General features: G+C 45.5%; 1 protein-coding gene across 1 annotated transcript in view; it reads right to left on the bottom strand.

Annotated features, from left to right (window-relative positions):
- CLASP1 (cytoplasmic linker associated protein 1) overlaps nt 1–17,077 on the bottom strand; it is a 169,239-nt gene extending 152,162 nt beyond the window's left edge. The window contains exons 1-2 of the mRNA XM_050976617.1: nt 16,962–17,077; nt 4,981–5,455 (exon numbers count right to left, since the gene is read on the bottom strand). Coding sequence (XP_050832574.1) covers nt 4,981–5,175 — 195 coding nt within the window. The 5' untranslated portion in view covers nt 5,176–5,455; nt 16,962–17,077. The remainder of the gene's footprint in view (nt 1–4,980; nt 5,456–16,961) is intronic.
- Nucleotides 17,078–18,457: the final 1,380 nt, after the last annotated feature.

The raw sequence follows: 18,457 nt of genomic DNA, 5'->3' as shown, positions 1-18,457 counted from the left end.
TTTTGCAATACGGGCATATACAAGGAATGGGCTGTACTCTCAAATCCACATCTCAAAATCACTTTTCTTCCATACTTTCTTTCTCATGTCTTTTGTACATCAAAACTAATTTAATTCATCTTTATCAGCTTCAGGATAAAGAGTGATGAAAGCAGTAGCTGAATGTATACATTACTGATCTCCATGCACCCCCAGCAGCTCAAAACTCAGCAGCAAACAGCAGCTGCTTGGAAACCTCTTACAAGTCTCTTTTTCTTCCACAGATGGTGAAGTCCTTTCCCTTGTGCATTAAATACTCAACAAAACATACTCACCAAATTATCATATCAACCCATAACCATGCATGATAATTATGTCTTAAATCAGGATTTCTTCTACCGAATTTCAACCAAAATAAACATGGTTTAGAGAACAAATGTATGCTTATAGTGAACAACCATTCATCAGCTTAAGTAACTGTAATGGATGTCACTTTAAACTAAGCCTGCACCATCTGTTCTACCCCTCAATTAGCAAGCAAAAAAAAATTATTCGATACACAGTTTAAAAAAGCCAGCTAATTTATGTAAGTTTTATTTCTCTTCAGCTCAGTGCAACATGCTCTTGTAATGCTTGATATTCAGAAACAGATCAGAATGGAAGGTTGCTTTCTCTAATGCTATTAGGAATTTTGTCAGGGGAAATAAAATATCTGCACAATATTTCACCGTAACAAAAAAATGCTCGTTAACATCTTGCATTTTACTTTAAAGAGAATGATGTCTCTCTCAGTACCAAAATTAGCTGGGAACTAAACAAATCAAATCCCAAGTGCTACATACATGAACACAAACAAGCTCAGGACAGAGCCCTGCTCTGACAGACTGAGTCTACCAGCACAGCAGGAGACTGTGGATGTGTCCTCAGACCCAGGGGTCTGTTAACCATGTCAGTTCCTAACTCACCTGTCAGAGGCAAAACCCAATCCTACACAGGCTGCTGGGCCTCACACAGACCTGGCTCCACCAGGACAAAGGGACCATTCCATGCAAGGTGAGATGCTCTCCTTGGAAAGCAAACCCTGTCCAGTGAGAGCAGTGCAGTGCCAAAAAATCACTACTTGTGAAAAGTGCATGAAAAAGAACCAAAGCTGCATCCAATTCCTTACTGCGAACCTCCATCCAGTTTCCCTTCAAGCTGGCCTCTCCTACCACTCTGCAACAAGTGAAAACACTGAACAGAATCTCTCTTCAGTATGTTGGACCCTGACCTGCTTGAAGGCTCTGTCACCACCAATCTCCCTCTTGGATGTTTGTCTAAAAAACCCTGCAAAAATAAGAGCTATTTCCACTGGAAGCCTCAACTCCACAAGCAAAGGCAACACATCCCAGGGAACGAGGTGCAAGAGACCTCATCTCCCAGTACTGTTGAGGAGAAGCAGGCAAGAGAAGGTCACTGCCAAACACTCTCAGTTTGCCTCTTGGAATAGCAGGCTGATTAAAAACTACTTTAAGATCTTGGACATATTACTTTACATTATGCCTTAATTTACATCATGGTTTGGGTACTGAGAAAGGCTCATCAGCCACAGATGAGCCAGGAGATCCTGCACACTTAACATCCACATTACTAAATAGTGCAGAAGCAGCTCAAAGCGAGATGGCTCACCAGGGGATTACTGACGATTTCAGCTCTCTCTCCTTGCCATAGGATTGTGGAACCTGAGAGGACATGCTGAAACCTCTGATATTGCTGTGCTGTTTTGCCTCATGATTTAAGACAGACAGCTCTGTGCAGGCCTTAGTTATTGTTCAGATTCAAAGCTCAGCAAAATAACTCTCTTTTATGCTTAGTAGGGGAAGAAAAGGAGTCAAGCAGAACCCCCATCCTGAAACAGCACAGACCAAGCAAACAAAGCACAAATGAAGAAAGAGACCAGAGGCAGAATTCCTCTTTGGCCTAAAGCATTCCGCAATACTTTCCCTAGCTCAACCTCACTGGTGTAATCCACAACTCCTAGTGCTCACACAGGCTGTCTGCTATAAGCAACTGTGCTCCAAAGAGGAGTAAGAGCTCTCAAAGAGAATTCATCTTATCACTCTGCACCATTCTTATGTCTTCTACCTGTAAGTACTGCTGAGAAAACTCAAGCCTGCAATGGCTGTTGGGTGCAGTTCAAGCACTCTTCTAGCAAGCACAAACATGCAAATGACTCTGCACTGGACTTCAGTGCCTTGTTTCATACAATCACCCTTATGTTTTCCTGACTTGAAAAGCATCCTGAACTATCCAAGTGCCTTCTGCACTTAAGACATCTGTCTGTTACAAAGCAAGGACCAGTGATCAGGTGACAAGACAATTTGTTAAGGAGTTTTAGAGTACAGAGTGCTGTCAGAAGTATGTTAGGCCTCACTAAGTTTAACACATGCTGTTTTCCACAGACTTGAGACAGTACCAACCAAAGAAAAACATATCTGCCCTCCATCATTCTTTTTTTTTCCTGAATCCCTTGAAAAAAAAGACTCCATTATCGGCAGTCATGGTGCTGAGGTCAAGGACTTCACAAAGTAGGGTCATAAAAAATAGAAACAATGTACAGAAAATCAACAAAGCCTAAAAAGGTCAACAACTGCCACGACATACACAGATCAGACTTGGATGCCAATGAGGGAGATAGCTTGAGCCCTTCCTATAAAGGTGCCATTTCATCACCAGTTCAAGCTCCTTTTAACCCAAACTAAACTGCTTGGCCTTAGAGATGCCTCTTCTCTGGTTCACTAATGTTTCCTTGGTGATAACATATAAGCACAAATGTTTAGTTAGAGGAGTTCTAGACAGGCAGGAGCCATGAATCCACTGGATGCTGTCCAGCATAAGGCTCTTGTTATCCACACTGTCTTATTCTGAGAACACACACTATATTGCTGAAGTGCTAGGAAATTTCAAATCATGCAGATAATCTCAATCTTTGCTTTAAACTGATACTTTTTCAAATGAAGAGACTGAGGTGAGAAGAGAAACAGACTACAAATATTCAGCTTCTTTCACTGTTAGCAGACCATTGCAGTTTAGCTCTCCAGATGGCTGTCCTAGGGCAGTGATGCTTAGCCTTTCACTCCTAAAGTTGACACACTAATCCATGAACTGGATCAGATGACACCAGCTCCCCTATGCTCTCTCACACCAGACAAAGCTGAGCTTCTGGACCCCTACCCCACAAGGAGTCAGGGAAAAAGGCAATAATGCAGATGCAGCATTAAAACAGAAGGAAGAGACTGGCATAAGCCTTAGGGTGCACTAAGCCTTGGCTGGATCCTGAAGCAGACTTCACCACATCACTGACCTTCACATAGCCAGCTTGCCCCACTCAAAGGCTTCACATCTTCTACTGTACTCATTCACTGAGAAAACACCCTCCAGACATCTGAGACACGTCTCTGTTATTCTTACTAGAATTTATTAATCACAGCAAATGCTATCTATAGAACACACACATTAATGAACAGCCAGCTCAGCAGCATGAGTTCTGGAACAGTCACTACAGTACAGAAGTGCCACCAGTTTGTTACTGGAAAATGAATACCACAGAGATCATTATAAGCATGTAGTTCAACAGACAAAAGACTGGGAAGAGAGAAAGTTATCTGAATAGAAATTATGCAAACTAAGTGTGATACTGGGATTGCAAAGCACTGCACAGCTCTGATTTATACCACTTCATGAAATCCATGCAACATTTTGTAATAATTTCAATTTTACTATTCTTACTCTTCCACTGAGAATCATGGAAGTTTGTAAGAGAAAGCCAGTTAGCAAGAAAAGGGGCAATAAGAATATGTAATACTCTCAGAAAATTTATGTGTACTGCTTGTTCACAACAGCAAGCTAAATATTTCTTTATGTGTTCCACCAGAACAGATTCTCTGTTGCGACCATATTAGCTCTGGTGGTTTGGTGACAGTGTTTTTAGTGTTTGGGGTTTTTGTCCCCTACATGCCAAACAGCTTCTACAACAGCTGCTTGTTGACAAAAATGAAAAGAAAGAAATGCAGTTGTGCAGAACACTCTGCAATGTCACAACCAACTCCCAATCAAAATTTCTATTAAGCATAATTTTAAATGAGTACACTGAGCTCCAGAGCACTTACAACTTATACAGCCACTCCCTCCTCCACTTCTACAGGTGTGAACTCCAGTACAACCCCCACCTTTAGGCCCAGCTCTGTAGGAACTTTCACTCTGAGATTCCTCACCACTTATCAAAAAGGAATATTATTACGCCCCATACAATAGCTTCAGTACTTTGTTAGACTTTCCAGAGAGCCTCATGAACAGACCAGGACAAGAGTTTTCCAAGTCACAGCTGAGAATCTCTCCTCACTCCCACAGTACCTGGCTGTGGTAGGACTTCCTCAACAACCTGAAGGGAAATTAAGTAACACGGCAGGGATAACAAGGCAGTGGAGTTCCATGTCCTACCAACTCATCTCAACATTATCAAATTCAAAAGACACATACACACATTATCTTTCTTGAGCTAAGTACAATTCATCTATTATGTTGCCCACAGAAAACAGTAAAAGTCTAGCAAGATTTAATGACAGTGAAAACAAATGCAGTAGTTTATATAGGCTTTCTTCAGTTTGATAAACCTTTTAGTATGGCAGAAAATCATGAACACTGCTAAACTACTGGGATGATCAAAGCATGGGATCAGCTAACAAAGTATACAAAGAAACCAGGATATCACAAACTATGAACACCAAATGTAAATCCATTTGTGCTTAAAACACCATTCACTGAATTCCTACTGCCTTGAGTCCTTGATATCACAGCAGCTATGAACTACCAAGATATGGAACAACAATCACTGATTCAGTCCAATTAACATCTTACAGAACAGTATCGTAGAATGTCTACTACACAGCTTTCATATAGATCAAGGAGCATTTGACATCGGCACTTCTGACAGTAATCACATTCCACATGACAAAGTCTTACCTTATAATTGCTGGAATTTACCCAAGAAGTGGCCAGTCCATCAACCATTTTATCCAGCATAGTCTGATCATGTTCAAGATCAGCTGACTTCTGTTTATCTGAGAAATAATCTATCAATTCCTGGCCAACCTGAAGTCTTTTTCCAACATCCTTCTGCAGCACCTGGGCTAAGCAGTACTCCATACTGGGCTCCATAGTGTCTCAGAAATACAGCAGCAGCCAGAAAGCCAGAGGGCAGCAGGGCCAAAAACTCCCTCTACAAATGTACGCAGGAGGTCGCCTCTTTCTTCTGTGAAGGTTACTGAGGGCCTGGGTTTCAAAGATGCAATTCTGAGAATGGCAACAATGCACCATGTGTGTGTGGACAGCAGCTGGCAGGATATTAAAAGTCCAATTTAAATAACTGGTAATAGATGAAGCAATGAGCAGCGCTCTACAGTTGAGTCTGCAATAAATCCCAATTCAGCAGTCCATTCTGAAAGAAATGAAAAAGAACAGTATTATAGGTTAAATTAAGACTGTAGGAAAAAAAAATAGACTGAAAGCATGTCACAAAATAGGTTATTCACATACAGCTGTGAAGCTGTGTAAGTCAGATACAAGCAGCACTGGTCTATTTTAAGGAATCAAACAAGGTAGGTCAGGACAAAAACCTTATTCTTTATAATAGCAGTTATCCATCAGTTCCCTGGAAGTTTTAGCAACAGACAATAAATTTGTGGCTTAAAGTAACAGCTGATTAATAATCAGTATTATTGCAACTGCCACCATCCACCCAAAAAGGTGGAGACAAAATCCTTAAGCAGGTCACCAGGAAAACCTATCTACTTTAAGTGAAAGCAGGAAGAGGTCTAGATCCTGTTTTGACTGTTGGCCTTTAGCAATCAATGTCATCAGCTGGTCAGCAAGATAAAGCACTAACATAGGGCTCCAGGAATGTAAAATGATCAGTTTTCAAAAACTAGGTGCTCAAGCTGTTTCCAGGCTGAATTCTGTTACATCCCAACTACACATGTCCAGGAAACAGCACTCACTGGCACACTCTAACTGCAGTTCTGACAGCCAAGGCCACACAAGGAAGGTCAGGACGAACTTTACTGCCACTCTGAGGCACAGCATCACCTCAGAAGCGTTTGGCTTATGCAAAAAAAAATTTACTGAATGTTTGGTCTTTATGTTATGTTCTTGAACCCTAGGAACTCTCTTGTCCCCTTCATTACTGATTAGTTTTGTCCCTCCATCTGCAGCCAAATTAATTCCTCCAGGCCGCCAGGGACCAGACTAAGGGCCTGTCCTGCACCTTCCTACAGACCAGGGTTCCTGGCATCACCACAGTGCTTCCTGAAGCACTCCCTCATCACAGGTTAGCTCTTCTAGGAAGTGGGTGATAAAAACCCAGGGTGTCTTTTTGTTTCCTGGCTAATAATACCCAAAGCTAGAAATCTGCCCTACTTTTTCCACCAACATGAGGAAAGCAGGTCAAGCTCAGAGTAAGGGAAGAGGTTGTGCAGCGGACACCTGGTTCAATAAACAACTGGAAGGAAGCTGGAAGGAGGCACAAGTTTGCTAATTGGAAGCACTGGGGCAGCAAATAAATACCTTCTGTTTGAGCAAATAAGACCTTCACAAAGGTCTTAATAAGGCAAAATGGAGCTGACAGCAGACGAGATGAACACAAAAACCCCAACCTGGAAACAAAAGCACCCTTTGCAAAGCAGGCTATGCAGTTCATTACCTCACCCCATCTTCCCTGGCCACATCTTACCACCACCAAGCACAGCATCTAGATTCAGCTCTGAGGGCCTAGGCTTCCCTAACCCTACAAGCATTGCCACACATGTCGCAGCTTCCCACACTGGTTGTGCAGGAGTTACCAGAGTGCAGGCCCCTCCATTCCAGGCAGCCAGTTCAAATCCCTACTGGCTGATGGGCAACAAAACTGGTTCAGTAAACCAATGGACTCACCTCAACCAACTGCCAGGCAAATCCTACCCTCAGCCAGAAGGGATTGTATATTTGTACACTAAGCTCCCTCCTTGTCAGCAAAACCTCATCTCCAGAGCAGCAAGGAAGCCTTGGCTGCTATTGCACGCACAGCACCTCATGCTTTGAGTTAGTGCTGTGCCAGATTACTGCTTGTGACCCCTACCCCAATCTAAACCATCTCAAGGACACACAAAACTCCCACCATTTTGTTTCAAGTCACCTCAGGAGGGATTTGATTTTAAATTCTAAGACTGTCAAAAACGCCTCCAATCAGTACTCTGAACACCTTTTTTCTTTCTGAAAGAAAGTTCCAAGCTAGAAGGAAGCATTGCCTTTTTTACTGCAGTTTCTACTGATGCTACAGTTTCTCACTTGGTAATTTAGCATCAGATCTGAAAGAAGCACTCTGAGCTTTCCCGTCCTCAACCAAAAATGGTTCATGACATGGCACTCACTCCCATGGCAGCACAGGCACAAAACCAGAGCCACTTCCACAATTGTACAAGCACAGCAGATGCTTTCATTCAGGTCTCCCTGTCTGCAGCTTTGAATACCGGCCCCTGCCCTGCCCTCTAGCACAGGCTGGTCCTGCTCTTTGCTGCAAACACTCCACTTAAGGGAGACAGCCCTACACACAGCAGCATCTGAATATGCAGTGGATGGACTGTCACATAAGGAAGCATTTCGCTGGACACCTCTCTAGCATGGAGCTACTGGAGAAGGAACAGGGAACTGGCATTAAACTGCTACCACATTCTAGCTGAAACCCTTCAGGTTAGCTGGGCAGTTTGTTTCTGGACTCCAGAAGCCACACACATGTTCAAAAGGGGACTCTTCTGTTAAACTGGATATATAGTGAAGAAAGTCTACATGTTTTTAAAATTGAAATTTAGAACTTGCTCAAACTTGAAAATTCAGATTACAGAAGGGTGTGAATGAGTGCTAGATACCACAAACTAGCCATTTTTTATTAACATCACATACAGGCATGTCCCAACACGTCCAGTAACAATTAGCTGGCCATACTGCCATGAGAAATGAGCATTCATGGTTTCAGGTCTGCCTTCTATGTGGTTTTCATTAAAGAGTTTATAAGTCTCCTCCTACAGAGACTTATAAGCACAGAAACAATCTTTAAAGCAAACTAACGTAAATAAATTTCTCTCCACTTTCCTTGCTTATTAAACACATGAAGAAAGGCATAGGATAAAAATCTTGGTGCATTACAAAAGAATGAATTTGTGTCACAACCTTGAGGACTGCAGTCTAAAGAAGATCCACTATACATTATGGCACTGCCATCAAATGCATATGGGGAAGAAGAGACAGAAATATCTTTGAATCCTGGGGAAAACAGTAATAGGAAACCAAGAGGAAAAGCTCAATGTGGCTTGCATCTACCAGCTAACAGGTGTTTAAGTAGCACTCTTCTAAAAAAAAAAACAAAAACAAAAAATCCCAAAAGCTATCCTACACATGTTAGGAAGTCTGCTGACTCCCCTCTTCCCAAAAGGAGGAAGTGGAAAAAACACCACCTGAGAAAAACAAGACCCAGGCTGACAAAAAACTAACCTGCCAGACAATGAAGCATATGGCTGCTGCATCCCATCAAGTCTTCAATCATCTGGGCAGATGCTCCCCACATAAGTTTTAAAAAACACCAAGCGACAGTTCTCAGCCCCAGTGGTCTACTCCTGGACTTTCTGGGTAGCCAGTGTTACAAGACATAAACAACTTTGGAAGGGGATGTTGAGTACAACCTCTTCCCACAGAAGAACAGTCACGCAGAACTCAAAACTCAGTAGCACAGGTCCTGTGTTTGGAGCTCCCCCAGGTTTTGAGAAGGGTTGCCAGTATAAGCTCCAGAGCAAGGGTTTTCTCCAATCCTTCCAAGACTTGTAGTCTGCCCTCAAAGAGACAGGCTAGGCTCAACATGTAGACAAAATAATCCAAGAGAAAAAACTACCCCAATTCTGTCATTGAAAAAAAGTTCTTTGTTTCGCTAATCAGACATCAAAACTATGTGCTTCACAACACCCAAATTTTCCATCAACTGCTACCCAGCAGAAAGCCATTATACAAAGGTTTTTGGAGCTCAAAATGATGAATTTAAAGGGGAAAGATAACAAAGATCAAACAGCCCAAGCTACTCAGCTGAGATACTACCATCATAACAGCCTAAAAGCTGATACAATTCACAGTAAAGCAACTGGCTCAACACATAGAATAAATTAATCCAAACAGTAATAAGGAAATACTTGTTACCTAAGATGCTGTGGCAATATTAAACTGGGTACCTAAGACAATGAATTTTTTTCAGCACTTAGGAGAACACCACTGACCTCAGACTAAGTGAAAGTGCATGATTTGCCATTCTCAAGTAAAATTTTATCTTAGGATAACTTCACAGGAAATCTTGAATCTTTTCCTCTTGCAAGGAAGGGAATCTGAAGCACATAAAAAACGCACTATTACTCTCTTGGTGTTCTGCCTATCCTTGGGAGCTCTTCCAATTTAACTACTTAACTTTAAAAATTATGTTCCACTCTCTTCTGCTCTAGATATCAGGTTATCATCTTTGTCATGTTTCATTGTCATCTTCATTTGCCAAAAAGTCAATGCAGTCCATAACTTCCTCAGACAACTGTTCCAACACAACTGCTCCAGACACAAGCATGCAGAGACAAGCCTCTTGCTGCCACTCACAATCACTAGAGGCAAGAGCCAGCACCACTCAATAACCAGTCATCTTCCTGAAAGTATCTCAATTTCCAGCCAGTGAGCTTAATTTGTAACCAACCTGTAAACATGGCCACACTCCTTTGGTGCCTTTTTTTTTTTTTGTGTACATGGTTAGCTGCAGCCCAACATCTGTAGAAATAACACAGCAACACAATAGTTCCAACAAGTCTCCTTCTTCACAAGTCTCAGGACCTAATTGCACAGTCACTTCAGTTTAAAATTAGTTTAAGGTATATTCAACAGACCTCTGTCAACAACTGTACTCTGATCCTTCAGGAGATCTCCACTATACAAATGAAGCAATTTTTTCAAATATAAAAGCAACCAGGCATCCAACCTGCAGTAGTTCACCACTTCTGCAAGGTGGGCAGTGTAAACACATAATTAACTTGTTTTGCCAGCCAAGCCCCCTTGGGCAAGAAATTCAGAGCACTTAGAACAGCATGTGGAAACCATGTGCTGCAAAGACTAAGTGGAGATCTCATCAGCAAGGCAGTGTCAAATTGCAGCTCTGCAGGGTGGAAGTTCTCAGCCCTCTGTCCACTTCTCTATTTTTGCTTCCACCAGTACAGCTATAGCCTCCCCAGAGGGGACTGGTGTCAGGCCTCTACAAAGTATTACAATCACCAAGGATGCAATCAAACCTACTCTTTCCCTTGGGTGTGCAAGCATCCCTGAACAAAGCAGCTCAAGATTTTCCTACTCATTCAAACTCTGAAGGAGGTGGCAAGTACCACATCAAGTGTCCTACTTGAAGAAGAAAGCAACATTTTTCTGGAGCCAAAGGGAGTTTGTAGGAAACAACCACCAAGCAACTGACAGATGGGCTCGCCCCATTGTTCACCTGTATCCATAAGGTAATAATGTTTCTTTAGTGACAGGGAATATTACACAATCACTGTGATTGTTTTAAATCAGTAATTAGCGTTGCCCTGTACTTGAGCCTCTCCCTAATCCAAAGATGGTATCTTAGATTTCCAGACTGACAACTCAAGCTTTTCTAATTAGCTGGCTGGACAGCCCCGTGCTTATTTCCCTGTGCCAAGTGTCTCTGGTGGTACTTTATGCACCCCTTCCACGCCCCATTCAGTAACTTTTAACTGTCCTCAGACAGTGCCAGTGCCACTACTTCTCAGTCCAACCTTACTGATAAGCAAAGCACTGCCTAGATGGATGCAGTTTCTTTTCCAGAAGGTCTTTAGAGGAGGGTTTGTCTACAGCTGCACTAAAGCAGTGTAAAACACTCCTGCTGTAGGCAGTTCACCCTTAGAAGAGCCAGGTCTGGCTGAAGGCTTGCTAGGACTCTGCTAAATACTGTCTGGTCTTCAAACTTGACTGCAGTCTGTTAAGGGGCTCATCTTCAAAAGTACAGACAGTAACCAACCTGCAGCAGGGCATAACTCCACTGCCATCAGGAAAACTGAAGCAGATTTCTAGAATGGAGACGCTGAAAGATTTCCAGGGCTTAAGCTAACTATGGGCCTTCTCCTCTATACACAAACATTCTAGGCTAGATGCTGGCTGTGAAAGTTGCATTACCTAGCCTGGGTAAAATGAGAGATAAGCTTCAGATAACAGAAATTCTTATGCCTCCACAAAAGGTTTACATTGCTGCCTGGGTAACTGAACACCTCACACAGAGCTACCCATTTCAGCAATGCAACAATCTTCAAAAAAATCTCCTCAGTAATGAAGCTGCAGCAAATCAAGACAAGTCACAGGTCACCTCAATGTGACTCCAATACCCTACACTAATGAAACCACTTTGCAGAGTGGGAGTAACCCCTCCAGAGCAGGGTAGAAAATTAGATGAGCTTTAACATCTTTTGTTTTCCTAATACAACCCCTCTCTGAAATTAGTTTGGTTTTAACTTTGTCTGAGACAAGGACAAGTCTAAAATGAGCTTTCAAGGTCTCCTTCCTTTTTAACAGTTCAAGTGCCAAGATGCAGCTCAAAATCCTACAATGGCAGGAGCTGCTCTCCATGGACTCCCTCTTGCAGACATCTCAGTTCGTGGTTCCAAGGAAATTCACTACAAGCAACTTCCTAGGGGCCTGTGGGACCAGTGGTGGGGGGGACTATCATCATGACACTTAATTTTGTGAATAGTTCTCGAGTTTTGAGTTTATGTGTATGAAAATATCCTCCCTGTCCCTTACTCTAGAGATCTAACCTTATCTCAGAGCCTGCAGCTCTGACACTGTGGGACCCTGGCACACAAACCATACAGCACTGGCTCTACAACTTCCAGCCTGGCTCTGCAAGGTGATCCAGCCAAGGGTGCACAGGGTTCCCTCCAGGGGGCTGTCTGGCAGCCCACAAGAATGGAAGTGTCATCAGCCCTCTTTGTACAGCAACTAGGAGAGCAGGACAAAATTTTCCAGCCACATTCCAACCCTCTCCTCCACAATCCAGCAGCAATACTGGATATTCTGGAAAAAACAAAGGAAGAATAGAATTTCACCTGTAGCCTTGTGAGCAAAATGCTTAGCAAGGTTTGGAAGTAGAACACTACTGAGAATTAGCAGTGGCCCATCACCACTCGCAGTTTGCTGGCACAAGTGGCTTCACAGAACATCTGAATCTTGTAATTTCTCTTTGCATTGTGAATTATTAAGTCCCTAAAGCTAAGATTAGGCAGTTCTGAAGAAGGAAAGCATCTACTTTGTGTACATCATCAGAAGAAAAAAGTAGTATAATACCACCTTCCTATTTTACAGGAAGGTACAGGGTAGGAATTCAGAGCCTTTCCCAGAGTCACTCTAAAGTAAGTCTCCAGTGGCAGTGGTACCTGAGGGTGACATAACACCTTGGGAAAAGAAAAAACCAATACATCACATAAGAGCCACATAACTGAATTTTAAAGAGAGCAGTGGGTTTGACATAAATTTCTTACTCCAGTCATCAAGGACCTTGCTATTCCTACTGATATATAACTGGCTAGTGACACAGAAGTCAGTTTTTGTGTGAAAGTCCAAGCCAGAACTACCCCAGAAGGAAGTACTTGAGAGACAAGTGCTTACAGTAAAATGACAGGTTGGAACCGGAAAATAATACAGAAGATCAAACCTTGGGTGCAAGCCCTCAAGGGACACCAGCTATGGGGTGCAACAGCAGCAATTTGCAAGTCAACAGTTTCAGAAAAAGGTTACTTTCTTGGTCTCTTTTCCCAGCTAATACCCATTTCTCTTCCATGATTCTAAGCACAAGTTTTTCTGCATGGCAAAACAGGGGTCTTTGCTGACCCCTGTCCTCCAGGGCTGCCATGGAAACTCCTGGCCAAAGAGAAGATAACTCAGCAGCAGCAGCAGGATTACAACTGCTGACAGGCTGGAGGTGTAGAAGCCAGCACCTAGAACCAGTTCAGCTCCAGGTGGGGAAGAAGGGTTATCCTCCACACTCAGGCATAAGCAGATCCCACTCAGCCTTGCACCTCCAACTGCACAGAAGTGGATGCCAAAGAAATCCCTCAGCACAGACTGCAGGGGAGTGCAGAAAATCACCATGACACTTTAAGGTATGTAAAACATTGGGTGGAGGAAACACAGGACATGGAGGAGCAGAGGGAGGTTTTATTTGACAGTACCATGACCCTAGTAACAGTTAAGGGAACTTCTGGCCTATGAAACAACCTCCATGTAACAGGCAGAGACACACCTGCAATTCCTCCCTTCTGCTCAGCAGCACTTTGAAACACCTGTCAAAATTTGACTTTATTTTGACTTTATTATTCTGCCTCAGCAAATTACTGTTGGTTCAATTTGGCTTTCTGAAATATCTTGGAATCTGAAGTATCTACATGCAAAATGTAGAGAAAGGGCCACAGACTAAGCCTGAAATGCTGAAACATTGCATCAGGGACTGGCCTGGTTAGGCTGTTTAGTCTGTTATCCTGCTGGCGGTGGAAACAAATTAGAGATTTTTAAATCTTCCCACTCACAATAAACTAATGATGATGACGCTTCCCTAATAATTAATTTTGTGGCTCCTGCTTGGCATACTTGTTTCTGGATGCAGAATGGACATCTCCCTCTTTGCAGAGCCAAACATGCAGAGATTTGATTAAGGGGCAGAACAGGAAGCCAGATGAACTCAAACACTAACCATGAACTAAGATCAAATCTCTTGGAGATCACCTGCAACCTCTCCAACAAAACCCATTTATTGCCCTTCTACAACTTGAACAGTTACAACTCCATCCAGTTCATTTGGGTTTTGTGGGGTGGCTTTTCTTCCAGGTGTAAGAGTGCTAATGCTCCCAAAGAGAAGAGAAAGTGAACTCTCCCATGTATGACAGAGCCAGACATCAGTGCAGTGCAGGATGCCAAGGAACACCTATGTGCTCAGCTCCTCCAGTATGCCACTGTGCAAAGCTCATAAACAGCTCACATCATGCTTTAACATAGCTTTGAGAACTGGTAACAGGTTGGTCCAATGGACAAGATCCAAACCACTGAATGAGCTCTGAAGAAACATGCAATGCAAGCTTCAACACTGTACAGTGTGATGGAAATGGAACAACTGAGCAAAGCACAACATGAAAGAGACACCATCAAACAGCAAGGTAAAGCTAAAGCTGCACATCACTGTCACATCAACCTTCATCAAAGAAAGAGGCAAACCCCTTTCCTCACAGTCAGACTGCTCAGAATTTACTCAAGCTGCAGTCTGAAGAAATTAATAGACATGGACAGTCTATTTTATTTTACTTGCTGAGGTGACAGACCTTTCTATACTTGCCAGCATTTTCTCCACTGCACTGGCTCCAAGGTGTGCTGGCGCTGTCACAATCCAGGAGAAGTTTCAATTACAACTGCCAGCCAAGGAGGCACAACCAGCAGCAAGCCCCATCCAGGCACACCACCAAGATTTCCAGCCCTAGTCTAGGCAAGGCCTGAGATAATGAGACGCTCAGGGTGACACATGAGCCTGATCCAAAGTCATCTGAGGCCAGAAGGGACCTGTAATGGCAGTCCACAAGCTTCAAAGCCACATTGCTCCCACACAAATCCACATGTATGTTGAAACTGTAAGGTACAGGCAGGGAAGGTCACTACTTTATCCCTCTGAACATTTCATGTCCAGCCTTCTGAAACATTTTCTGACCTGCTCCTGAAACAAAGGTTGTTGAGGGCTCCTCTGCAGAGGACATCTTGCCCCCATCCTCCTCTGTGATGTTGTAAACCACTACAGAAGTGGCCAGACTTGCTGTCAACTCTCATCCTCTTAACATCCAACTGCCCTGACCAAAGTGCCTGATGGATAGAGAAGGATTGATTAATATGGGAGAAACAGAGAAATTTCATTTCAGTTTGACTTCTGCTGTTTAAATATATGGTTTTCTTAATACCTAAGCTGTAGCATAGATTCAAGATCCCTACAGAACTTCAAAGATGCCTGGAGGATCAACTCATTCAATCATAGGCACTCTCTCCAGCTGCACTTCTGGGGAACATCACGTGAACTAGAGAAACATTTCCACTTCCAAAATCTGCTGCTCTATTACTTTTAACACCACTTGTTATCAGCTAAGTGAAGCAAGGCTGAGGTGTATAACACCATGGCATTTTTCCTCTTGAAACAGAAAGTTTTGAAGCTGCTTGACAAATTCTAAGGATTTCACAGGAATGTTGCAGGCATCAGTATGAAAAAAAAATCTATTTATGTTGGTAACAATAAAAAAAAAAAATTAAGCAAGTGAGACCATGAAATACAGAGAGAATCACCCGTGGTGACATATCTCTGTCCCTCTCGTAACTTCCAGGCTTCAGTCCCACTGACAGGGTTCAACAGCAAAAACAAGCAAAGGCTAACTTTGCCAAGCCCAGGAATGCAGCACAAAGGCTTGCTCCACACAGCAAGCTGTGTTGCCACGACAAGGAAGACCCTGAATATGACAGTACTGCAGTTCCACTCTGCACTTGGGTGTAGACCTTTACTCAAGAGAAAGCTGACTCCTATTGCAAGTTCTCAAACATATCCCTTCTCCAGCTGCAAAACTCTTAAATCTAATTCAGAATCCCACATGGAAGCAAATACTTGCACTTTCAACACCTTTCTGATAACTATCTAAGCACTACTGGTCTAAATGATGGATCTGTGTCTCCAGGTGTCAAGCAACAATACTTTCATTTGTCCTCAAAGTTGCCCAGGGAGCATCAAGAGGAGCAGAGAACAGAGATGCAATAGCTCAAAAGACGCCAAGAAATGGGCTACACTGCTCAGCAGCAAACTGGACTAAGACATTTGTCTCTGATGCTGGCACAAGTGCTGGAGACCACATCCCTGCCCTATTAACACTGGCTTGGTACATGCTACTTTACTTAACCCTAGTCTCTTTTACTGAACACTGACTTATGATCTAAGTCCACATAGGGCAGAGAGATCTACTGGACAGAACAACCCACACACCCGCGGAGCCTCTGTGCTACTCCACCACAGGCTTCCCAGACAACCCTGAGCCTGTTATCCTACCTCAGTTTCCCACATCCTTCTCAAGCAGCTGTGCAGGGCACTGGGGAAGAAGGCAGCCTTTCCCTTCCTCACCAGTATCTTTAGACATATAACATTAAAAATACCTTAAGCAGAGCCCACACAGGCCTGTACCATGCACAATTACACATTATTTACTCAGACCCAGTATCTCTCTTGAAGCATTTCTGCAGGATTTGCCTAATGACCAACACAGCTCTTCGCACAAACTCACAGTTGCGACCCAACTCCCATTAAAAATGCTGCCAGAAACAACCGAAGGAGAGCACGGCACGTGCACAAAGGGCCAAGCACAAGGGCTGAACCCACCCAACCCACACGATGCTTTCGGAGCGCAGCAGCCTCAAGCGTTAGCAAAGCCCCGCGCCGCACCAGAGCGGCCGCACCTCTCTCCCTTCGCCGAGCCGTTCGTTCCAGCGGGGACGCTCCCCGGGACCCCCTGCTCGGACGCGACCCCGGCACCGCCGCTCCCGCACGGCCGGTGCTCGGCGGCCCCAGGGCGGGGGGCCGAGGGGCGGCTTCGCGCCAGGCCCCGGCAGCCCCCGCACCCCCGGTCCCACCGGACCGCCCTCCCCTGCCCTTCCCGAACCGCTCCGCTGCGAGAGCTGGCACCGCGCTCCTCCCGGCCGGTACCGCGGACGGGCCGGCCCCGCCCCGAACCGCGTTCCCCGCGGTCACCCGGCGGCGGCGGCACCGCACACAAAGCCCCCCGGCCGCGCTTCTCCCCGCGGCCCCCCCGCGGTGCGGGCGCGGGCGGTACCTGCGGGGCGGGGGCGGGGGCCGGGCGGACGCGCTCCCTTCTCCCTCTCGCGTCTCCCTCCCTCAGTGCCGGCGGCGGCGGCGCCCGCTCCGCTCCATGGCCGCGCGCGCGCCCCGCTGACCACGGGAAGAATGGGGGATCCAGCGCGCACGCGCCACCCGCGCCCGCCCCGCCCCGCCCCGCGCGCCGGCGCGGCACCGCCCTGCGGCCGCCGGTACCGCGGTGAGATCAGCGCGCCCCGTGCGCATGCGCGGGGACCGTTACCGCGCGCCCGGTCACCATGGCGACCCCGCCCGCCGGGAGTCGGGTCCGGGAGCGCGGACACGCGTGTTCCTGGGATTCCGCTTGCCTTCCCGGGAATGCCACCCGCCTTCCCGGGAATGCTACTCGCCTTCCCCGGAATGCCACGGTCCCGTCCCTGCTGACCAGCCTTCAACTACTGCCGCGCCCCCGGCTGCTGCTCCGACCGGGGACAGGCCGAAACGCTTTGAGAGGAGTCCCGCAGGCTGCGCGCGGTGAGCGTGAGGGCTCAGCGCTGCCGCGTGCCCCTGAGCGCGCGCTGCCCGCCTTTGGGAGGAGCCGCAGAAGCTCCGAGTGCGGCAGCCGGGACGGACCGACCACAGCGGCACACCCGGTACAACCTCCCCGCCCCGGCAGGGCCATCCCACAGCACATGGCACGGCATTGTGCCATGGCACCTCTGGAGTGAGGCAAACGCTACACTGGCTCTGGACAAGCGGTGCCAGTGCGCGGTCGCTGCACACTGGAGAAGTTCTTCCTCATGTTTAGGCGGAAATTCCTGTGCATCAGTTTCTGCCTGTTGCCTTTTCTGTTGCTGGGCACCACCGAGCAGAGCCTGGATCCATCTTCTTGACAACCCCCTTTAGATATTTATATACATGGATGAGGTCCCCTCTGTCATCTCAAAGCTGAACAGCCCCAATTCTCTCAGCCTTTTCTGATACCAGACAGGATCTAGTCTCTTAATGATCTTTATTGCCCTCCCACTAGACCCTTTCTCCTTCATGGAAAAAATTGCAGTCCCACTCTATAACTGAGGTGAGAATGGAAAATAAATGCCCTGTGCAGAAGCTCTTAACCAACATGTATTTGGCCATCTTGTTCCCTGGGCTCATGACTGCTGTTTTCCTGTTGGTTGTGGGGAATGAACCTCCATGTCTCCTCAAACCACCACTGTCCTCGTCCTCTGTGCTGCAGAAGGCAGCTGACCTCCCTAACACTGCAGCTCCCAATGAGCACCGAGTCTGAGCCACCAAAACATGGGAGAGCAGCATGAGGAACAAAGGATCAATTTTCATTCATAACTTTGTGAAATAATAGCACCCTTCTCCTCGGCTCACAGCTCCGCCGCAACAGTGACTTTTGGCAAGCTCCCTCCAAATAATCCAAGATTTTCCAGCTTGTTCTTTTTTGCCATCAGGTTGCAGAGCAATACCTAACTGCTGCTTTGGGTGAAGCCATTGGCACAGGCTCAG

Source organism: Serinus canaria, chromosome 7 (assembly GCF_022539315.1).
Source record: "Serinus canaria isolate serCan28SL12 chromosome 7, serCan2020, whole genome shotgun sequence".
Taxonomy (NCBI): Eukaryota; Metazoa; Chordata; class Aves; order Passeriformes; family Fringillidae; genus Serinus; species Serinus canaria.
The sequence above is the reverse complement of the archived record's forward strand: the minus strand, read 5'-3'. Positions and strand labels throughout refer to the sequence as shown.